The 9,953-nt window shown below is 51.6% G+C and overlaps 1 protein-coding gene across 2 annotated transcripts in view; it reads left to right on the forward strand.

Moving 5' to 3' along the window:
- Myom3 (myomesin 3) overlaps positions 1–9,731 on the forward strand; it is a 50,397-nt gene extending 40,666 nt beyond the window's left edge. For both annotated transcript variants that reach the window (NM_001107987.2, NM_001372118.1), the window contains 8 exon segments: positions 1,837–1,924; positions 2,603–2,641; positions 2,880–2,988; positions 4,121–4,284; positions 5,744–5,780; positions 5,933–5,955; positions 7,449–7,504; positions 9,129–9,731. In NM_001107987.2, coding sequence (NP_001101457.2) covers positions 1,837–1,924; positions 2,603–2,641; positions 2,880–2,988; positions 4,121–4,284; positions 5,744–5,780; positions 5,933–5,955; positions 7,449–7,504; positions 9,129–9,389 — 777 coding nt within the window. In that variant the 3' untranslated portion in view covers positions 9,390–9,731.
- Positions 9,732–9,953: the final 222 nt, after the last annotated feature.

The following is a 9,953-nucleotide window of genomic DNA, read 5'->3' on the forward strand; positions in this document are numbered from 1 at the left end:
ACTGGGTAGTTGTTCACAGGTTCTTACTAGGAAGGAAATGATAAGTCAAGGGTCTTCTCCCACATCTTGATTGGGACATGCTCCTCAAAAGGGATGTGACATTCAGTGGGTGCTTAATATTCATGGAGTCCTGGGGGGCAGGGCTTTCTGGCCTTCACAGTGTTAATACCTGGGTCCTTGAAGGACAGCAAGAAGACCAGAGCCACTTCATAGATGGGTAAACTGAGGCTCTGACACATGAAGCTCAAGGACATAAGATGAGAGTTGGGTCAGAAATCACTCCCTAGTGGGTGCAGCCATGTCTGTTCTACTAGGCTGAGGCATGCCTAGATTTCTGTCCACTCCAGGGCCTTGCTCGCTCCAGTATAACTGGGACTTTACGACCTTTGGTGGGTAAAAAAAAAAAAGTTTTAGAGGAAAACCTACCTCTGCCTTGGATCCTTCTACAGTGTCCCAAAGTCACTGTGTGGAAGTGGCCCAGGTGGGAGGGATCTTTAAGGATCCCTGAAGGAGTTGCCTTACGATAAGACGTCATTTCTGACCTCCGCTACTTGACCCAAAAGCTCAACCCTGGGCTGAGGCTGAGCTTAGTAGGTGCTTTGTGTAGCACATGAGATGGCCAAGGTTCCATCTTCAGTAAACATTTTCCAAACTGCAATCACGCTTTCAGTTCAGTGACTGCTGCTGCAGATTTGATTCAAGACTGCAAACACGTGCCAGAGGGACTCCCCGTTCTGAGCCAAGGAACGCACGCTTCCCTCTGGGGAAATACAGAGGGTCCTTGCGTTGGAGCCTCAGGGAGAGGAGAATGTTCATGTCCTGTACAGACAGGCTCTTCCTAGGCTCTACAGACCGAGCTGGGCTGCGCTCTAAGGAGTCTCCTGGAAAACCAGATGTGTTCATTTCTACCCTCAGTACACACACTCACAGACTCAGACACACATACTCATTCACAGCCACACATTCACTCATACACACTCATTCACACACTCACACACAACACTCAAAAACACATGCTCAGGGGTTGGGGATTTAGCTCAGTGGTAGAGTGCTTGCCTAGCAAGCGCAAGGCCCTGGGTTCGGTCCCCAGCTCCGAAAACAAACAAACAAACAAAAAAAAAAAACCACATGCTCACACACTCACTCATATATACTCACACACATATACGCAGTCACACACACTCATACAAACACTCACACACTCAACACACACATAAAAACACATACATTCATACAAACACTCACATACACTCACACATACATAACATACAAACAAACACACACATACACTTACACACATAGATTCACACATACACTCACATATGCAAACACTCACACATATACTTACACACAACTCGTACAAACACACACATACACTCATACACACATACAGTCATGCTCATACACTCACACACATACACTCATACACACATACAGTCACGTTCATACACACATACAGTCACGTTCATACACTCACACACACACTCACACACATACAGTCACACACACACTCTCACACACTCTCAGACACACATACACAATCAGTCACATACACTGAAACACTCACACACATACAGACACTCATATGCACTCACACAAATACACTTACACACACTCTCACACACATACACAATCAGACTCGCATGCATACACTCACACACATACAGTCACATACACACACACACACACACACGCACACTCACACACTCTCAGACACACATGCATACACTCCCTAGGCCCACCAACTCCAAAGCTGAGAGAGCCCACACAGGGTGGGGACCTGGCACCTCCTGACTTGCTGTCACCCCTCACACACACTGTCATCCTCTTCCACAGTTTTCCAAAGAAGACCAGGGACTCTACAGAGCAGTGGTTTCTGATGAGCGAGGGGAGGATGACACTGTGCTGGACCTTACAGGGGAAGGTAGGCGCCAGTGATGACAGGGAAGGGAGGAGGGCTGTGAGGAGCTCACACAGGAGCGAGAGATTGTGGTGTGACGTGTGGCCTAAGATGTGTGGGGTCGCATGCCACTTGGGGAAACTAAGGCACCAAGAGGTTAAGTGAGTTGCCCAAGGTTACACAGCTAGCCTCTGCAGGGATCTGATATGTGTGCTGTTATGGTATGCCACAGTTAATCCAGGCTTGAAGACCCTCCACCCACAGAGGGCCCTGGCTCTTCTGGAGGCTGGTTGACACAGCTCACAAGAAAATCAGAAGGAGCCAGGTAGTGGCGGAGGACATCTTTAATCCCATCACTCAGGAGGCAGAGACAGATGGATCTCTGCGTTTGAGGCCAGCCTGGTCTATACAGAAAGTTCCAGGTCAGCCAGAGCTACACAGAGGATAGATAGATAGATAGATAGATAGATAGATAGATAGATAGATAGATAGATAGATAGATAGATAGATATCAGATGGCATCATTTTACCTGATCCATCCATCCCTCAACACCCAAAAGCCCCTCCCACCCTCAAGTCATTCTCCAGTCTCCACCCTCAGAGAGGCTCTGAGCTTCCTCACCCTTCTCCAAAGCCACCATCACCACCACCCCTGGACATGCCTAAGGGAACCCACCCAGCTGACCATCTGTCTCTCTCCAGCCCTAGATGCTGTCCTCACTGAGCTGGGCAGGATTAGCGGTAAGTGAGCACGCCTTCCTCTTTGTCTTGGCCTGACGAGCCTCCGAGAACTCCCCCAACAGCCTTAGCTTCAGGCATGGGTCCAGCATCTGCCCTCGGAGAGCGGGGATGGAAGGCCCTTCCCCTCTCCCCACAGTAGAATGTTCCCTTCTTTCTTCTCTGGAGCTGCAGCAAGCAGACTGGCTCCAAAACTCCAAGGTCCTCCCGGGACACTCACCTTTCTCCTCTGCATCCTCAGCTCTCTCTGCAACTCCATTGAAAATCCAGGGGACAGAAGAGGGGATTCGGCTCTTCAGCAAGGTCAAATACTACAATGTGGACTATATGAAGACGGCTTGGTTCCACAAGTAGGTTGGCCGTGCCCTGGAGCCCTTGACAGTCGGAAGGTTCCAGTGCCTGTGCCTTTAGGATTCTCCTCTTCCTCTTCCTCCTCTTCCTCTTCCTCCTCCTCTTCCTCCTCCTCCTCCTCCTCCTCCTCCTCCTCCTCCTCCTCTTCCTCCTCCTCCTTACCACTACCTAGCCCTCTCACAGGTCCCAGTCCCAGGGTGAGCAGCAGGAAAGCTCTCCCACAGGTTCTGCCCTCAGGGATGAAAGGAACAAAAGAGGCATCCCTGGGGAAAACTGGGATGCTGGTGGTGGTAGGGCCATTTATCTGAGGTCTCCATGACAACGGAAGGATTATGGTACCTAGAGTGTATCTGGAAACCGAGGGAGGAAAGGATGTCGGAGTCAGGGAGAGCCAGTCATAGAGGGCTGTACACTTACAGGCCCCGTAGCCTCAACAGAGCCAAGTGTTCAGGCTAAGGAGGAGGCCAGGAGGCAGGTCCAGGAGAGAGAGCTGTGGGAGGGTCAGGGCAGGAAATCAGGAAGGTTTCTACAAAGATCCGGGCCAAGTCACCCCAGATAATCTGAGAATAGGATCTCCCCAGAGTCCCTCGTCACAAGCAAGCCTCCGCCTCGTGGAGCAGACATGGCTGCACCCATTCTATAGGGAAGCCATGGGAAACAACTTGGGAAATTTTGTGCAATGAGAGTGAGGGTCACAGGAAGCTTCAGAAAGATGGGGGTGGGGGGGCTTCTCCAGCCAGAGTTTCTGAGTCCCGTGACAATAGGCTTAGGGAACAGAACACTGGGGCATGGGGGTGGGCAGAAGCACCAGAAGGTTGGGATAAGAAAGCAGAGGAGTGACCCCCAAGAGCAGGGAGGTCACTGCCCTGAGAATGCCCTCCACCCATCGCTCCAGCCTGCAGGGCATACCACAGACATAGACCCAGCTTTTGTATGCAGACAGTCTGCCATGGGATTGGACAAAGGGAGGGAGGGGTGGCTGAATGCGGGATGGATGGATGGGTGGAGGGTCAGACGAGGAACGAAGCACTATACAATGAATGCATGCGTGGATCTACGGCAAGTGTCGGGTGGGTGGCCAGGGAGTCAGACCCCCAGTCTGTCCTAGCCCTTCTGTGCCTCTGCGATCAGAGACAAGCGTCTGGAGAGCGGCGATCGGGTACGGGCGGGCACCACCCTGGACGAGATTTGGCTCCACATCCTGGACCCCAAGGACTCAGATAAGGGTAAATACACCCTGGAGATCACTGCTGGGAAGGAAGTCTGTCAGCTCTCAGCAGACCTGTCTGGGCAAGGTGAGTCATCCTCTTGTCTGTCTCTCTGTCTGTCTGTCGAGAGCTCTGTCTAGACAATCCCAGGGGTTCAGGCACCATGGCAGGAGGATCTGGAGTTCAAGGTCGTGCTCAGCTACATAGTGAGTTTGAGACCAGCAGCTCAGACTCCCTAAAACCTTGTCTCACATCAGAGGGTGGAGAAGTGGCAAGAAGGTCCAGGAGTTAAAGGCCCTCGCTACTCGAAACTAATTCCCTGAGCTCATAGGAAACCAGAGGAAGAGAACCGACTTTGTGAAGTTGTTCTCCGACCTTTTTTAATTTAATTTTTTTCACTTATTCACTTTATATCCCACTCACTAACCCCTGTCTCCCCCTCCTACAATCCTTACCCCATCCCCTATCTCCTCTGAGCAGGCGGGGGGCCCCTCAAGATTTGCACTTCAAGTCTCTGCAATGCTAGGTGTATCCTTTCCCACTGAGGCCAGACAAGGCAGCCCCGCCTACATGAACACCAAGCTGCACATCTGCTACACACGTGCAGAGTGGGGGTAGGGATGGGGGGGTGAGGGTGCTAGGTCCAGCCGGTGTATGTCCTTCGGTTGGTGGTTCAGACTCTGAGAGCCCTCAATGGTCCAAGTTAGTTAGCCCTGTTGGTCTTCCTGTAGAGTTCCTGTCCCCTTTGGGACTGCAACCCTTACTCCTATTCTTCCATTAGAGTCCCCAAGCTCCATCCACTGTTTGCCTGTGGGTGTCTGTATCTCCCTGGGTCAGCTGCTGAGTGGAGCCTCTCAGAGGACACCATGCTCCTGTCTGCAAGCATAACAGAGTAGCATTAATAGTGTCAGGGATTGGTGTTTGCCCATGGGATGGGTCTCAAGTTGGAATGGTTATTGGCTGGCCATTCCCTCAGTCTCTGCCCCATCCCCTGTGCCTGCATTTCTTGTAGACAGGATAAATTTGGGGTTGAAACTTTTGTGGGTAGGTTGGTGTCCCTACTGCTCCATTAGGGTTCCTGCCTGGCTACAGGAGGTGGCCTCTTCAGGCTCCATATTGCCAGTGTAGTGAGTCACAGCTAAGGTCACCCCCGTTGATTCTTGGGCGCCTCCCTCCTCCCAGGTCTCTGTCCTTTCCTGGAGATGCCCCTCCCCCACCTCCTCACCCCTGTCAGTTGCAGATTTCCATTCATTCTCATGGCCTGCCCCTCCCCAAAAAATTAAAGGAAATTTTCGAAATGAGGTCAGACAGGGTGACACATGCCAGTAATCCTAACACATCGGAAGTGGAGGCAGGAGGATAGCAAGTTCAAAGTAGATCATCCTTGGCTACACAGTGGGAACTTGTCTCAAAAAGATACATAGAAAAGGTCTTTTGGGAGGCTCTCTGCCCCTCTGAACCTGGCACTGCGCTGTGAGAATCCCAGAGTGGGAGGAAATTGGCCACAGTCCCCTCTCAGCCCTGTTGTGTCTTCTGTGTCCTACAGCTTTTGATGACGCCCTGGCAGAGCACCAGAGACTGAAGTAAGTTTCTCCTCGTTTTCCTTGTGAGTCACAGGCCCCCTCGGGGTTAGAGCGACTGTTTTGGGGCCTCTACTGGGAGCACTAGAGTTTCTACCTTCCTTGCCTCACACAGGGAGAGAAGCTAACACTCTGTTCCCTTTTCTGTGTTTCAGGGCTTTGGCTGTCATCGAGAAGAGTGAGTCCCTGGTTGTCTTGTTCCTCGTGTTCCTGAGTCTAGGCTGGCTTCTCTAGAACCCCAACCTCCAGGCAGGCTCAGGGGACACCTGGGAGCTAGCTGTAAAGAGACAGATGGATAAGGAACCTAAGGACACCTGAAGTCAGTTGGACAGGCTGGTGCGGGTCCGGTGCCGAGCAGGTGCACGCGACCCTCGGCGGGAACCCAGTGGCGGAGAATGAGAGGAACGAGGCTGGTCTAGCCTTTGCAAGTGGGACATGGGAAGGGGGTGTCCTGGAACCTGAAGGCTTGCAGGGTTGGGGGAGGCGATGGTGGGTTTAACCCAGAATTAGCCTCAGGCATAAGGGATGTGACAGCTTCCAGAAAGCCACACCAATCCATTTTCAAATCTATTCCACTTATGAGCTCACCCCTGCCCCCAGCCAGCTTTGAACAGCCCAGTGTTAGGAGTATAGCTCTCAGGGCTTCCTGGCCCGGTGATGGAGGTTCAGTGAAGGACGGGGACGGCAGCAGCCGAGTCCCACGGCCTTACGGGCCTGACAAGGGAAGGACCTACTTAGCTATGAGCATCCAGGACACTGCAGGGCCATGAACACAGATATGCTGGTGCCTCTCCCTAGTGTCCCCAAGTGACACAAAGGACAAGCATTGGATATGTAACTGCAGTCGTGACAATCCTAGGTTCCAAGTGATCTTGCAGGGTCAGCCACCCTTGGAGGAGACAGCACAGCCAGCCAGCTTCACCTGTGCTCAGGCCAGAGGGACCCTCACACAACCACCTAGTTGTACACCCAATGCAAATGTTCCGTTCCATCCAGGACTTCCATAGAAAGAACTTAAACGACCACGTGTGGTTGCTGGGGCTTGAGAAACTGGAGTCGGGGAGGGAACTGGATCACCTCCTCAGCTGTGGAAAGCTAATACTAACTCCTGCCCACGACTGTGTCCATCCCGGGGACTTACGGGTCTGACTCAGGGTCCTTCTCCCTCACACTGGACAGCAGCTTCTGAACCAGGCTTTGTGCATAGCTAGGACACATGGTCTAGGCCGCCCTATAGCCTCTGATGCAGTCTCAGGGACGTGTTTGACTCCCTATATAGTAATTTATAGCCACACTGTCTTCCTGGGACTACCTCTTTGGACCAGAGTCAGGGTGTCCCAAAGGCTGCTGCTTTCCCTGACCCCCTCTTGGTGCCCCACCCCCACTATGAGTCAGGATTCATTAGTTCCGGTTCAGAGCAACTCACTCACCTTCTTGCTCTCGAGGACAGATGCTGGTCACTGTAATCCCTGGGTACCACTAGTGTTTCAATGGTAGAAACAGCTCACATATCGCGTCTTCCACCCATGGAGACAGGGAGCACAGGAGGAGATGCTGAGGGAGGAATTAGAAAGAAGCCTCCCTGATATTAACCCTCCACTCTGAGGAAAGTCGCTGGGCAGGAGGGCGGCGTCAGGACTCAACCACTCAGGACATTTCTTTCCATTCCAGATCGGGCTAAAGTGGTGAGGGGCTTGCCAGACGTGGCCACCATCATGGAAGATAAGGTACCACTCCTCCTGGCCCACAGCCAGCCATCCCATGCTTTTGTTCCGTCAAGGATCCCTTCCAGGGGGGTTGGGGATTTAGCTCAGTGGTAGAGCGCTTGCCTAGCAAGCGCAAGGCCCTGGGTTCGGTCCCCACCTCCGAAAAATAGAAAAGAAAAGAAAAAAAAAAAAAAGGATCCCTTCCAGGTCAAAATACAGTGGAGTGTGATGGATTCAAGAGCTAAAGATGGCAGGCTAGTCAGAGAGGTGGCCCTGCCACCGCTGGTCACGTGACTCAATGATGACATGTGTATCAAAGAAAACCACTGAGCCTGGAGTCAGACCCCTGTGCTCAACCTGGCTCTGTCCAGGTTATACAGGTTGGTGGGAGCCTGTGACTCCGGTTCCCACAAGAACTTAGATGACCCCTAAAAGCTGTGGTGTTTTCAGGAGTCTGTCTGCTGTTTGCTTTGTGCTAGTACAAGATGGTCCACGTATCCACTGATTTTGCCCCCGAGGCCAGCACTAGAACTAGGGTATTAATTCTAGTCCCGCCTGACAGCAGGGGAAACTGAGACCTAGAGTGGTTAAGGGAATAGTGAAAGCCACGCGACCTGACAGGCAGAGCTGAGGCTCGTACCCTAGCTGCTCAATTCCAGAGCCTGCGAGTTTAACCGTTGTGCCGTAGGCTGCCTTAGAGCTCACTCGAGAACTTCCAAGTTCAGTTCACAAGCCTCTGTGTGTAAGCAATACAATCTCAGGAGCTGAGGCGGTCCAGCAGATAAGAGCATTAGCTATGCTTTTTTTTCCTGGAGCTGAGGACCAAACCCAGGGCCTAAATTCCCAACCCCAGCATTAGCTATTCTTCCAGAGGACCCAGGTTCAATTCCCAGCACCCACATGGTGACCCACAAACATCTGTAGCTCCAGTTTGAGGGGATCCAGCACTCTCTTCTGGCCTCCACAGGCACTGCACATATGTCTTATACATATATGCATGCATGCATGCATACATACGTACATACATGTATACATACATGCATGCATACATGCATGCATGTATACCAAACATATGTACATACGTGCAGACAAACACTCAAACGCATTTTTATTCTTTGAGACAGGGTTTCTCTGTGTAGCCCTGGCTGCCCTAGGGCCTACTACTAGGCCATTACTAGAGAATTGTCTAAGATTCTACCAAGTAACTTTTTCTGTAAAACGTTGAGGGTTGGAGAAGGCGGGGTTAAAATAAAACATGTCTCCCTTTGCATGGTACAGTAGGACACACGGACATGGCTCGGTTGGTAAAGTGCTTGCCTAGCATGCACAAAGCCCTGTGTTCAACCTCCAGCACTGCATAAGCTGGCTGTGCCTGCATCCTAGCCCTTAGCATGTAGGGACAGGAAGACAGGAGTTCAAGGTCATCCTCAGCTACCTATCAAGTTCAACGCCAGTTTAGGATACATAAGACCTTGTTTTTAAAACATGCACACACACATACGCATGCACATACTAATGCATGCATGTGCACATACCCTTTGTGCAGAGCAGCCTGGACTAGTAGCCCTCCATGTGCATGCCAAGGTGAATGCCAAGTTCACGTTATAAGGATGTAAAATTGTTTTCTTCCCGTCCACCGAAACAGACCCTGTGCCTGACCTGCGTCATCTCAGGAGATCCGTCCCCTGAAATCTCTTGGCTAAAGAACGACCAGCCCGTCTCCTTCCTGGACCGATACCACATGGAGGTGAAGGGTACAGAGGTCACCATCACCATTGACAAGGTCACCAGCGAAGATAGCGGGCGCTATGGGATCTTTGTCAAGAACAAGTATGGTTCAGAGACAGGCCAGGTCACCATCAGCGTGTTCAAACATGGGGAGGAGCCCAAGGAGCTGAAGAAGTAATGAGAGTGTTGGGGGGCAGCCTGAGATCCACCCTACAGCAACCAGCAGGCCAGCCAAGGGGTCATAAGCTAGCACAGGCTATGGGGGTGGGACAGGGAAAGGGACAGGGACATGACAGACCCAGATCTAATACACCAAAGAGAAGCAAAGCTTGGGGCTGGAGAGATGGCTCAGCGGTTAAGAGCACCCGACTGCTCTTCCAGAGGTCATGAGTTCAATTCCCAGCAACCACATGGTGGCTCACAACCATCTGTAATGGGATCTGATGCCCTCTTCTGGTGTGTCTGAAGACAGCTACAGTGTACTTATATATAATAAATGAATAAATAAATCTAAAAAAAAGAAAAGAAAAGAAAAGCTTTTGCTGGGGTTCTCAGAGGACCCTGGAATGTGGGATGAACCCTGGCCTTAGAAATCAGAAGCTGGGGGGCTAGAGAGATGGCTCAGTGGTTAGAGCTCCGACTGCTCTTCCAGAGGTCCTGAGTTCAAATCCCAGCAACCACGTGGTGGCTCACAGCCATCTGTAATGAGATCTGATGCCCTCTTCTGGTGTGTCTGAAGACA

The sequence above is a fragment of the Rattus norvegicus genome, chromosome 5, assembly GCF_021556685.1.
Source record: "Rattus norvegicus strain SHRSP/BbbUtx chromosome 5, alternate assembly SHRSP_T2T, whole genome shotgun sequence".
Lineage (NCBI taxonomy): Eukaryota > Metazoa > Chordata > Mammalia > Rodentia > Muridae > Rattus > Rattus norvegicus.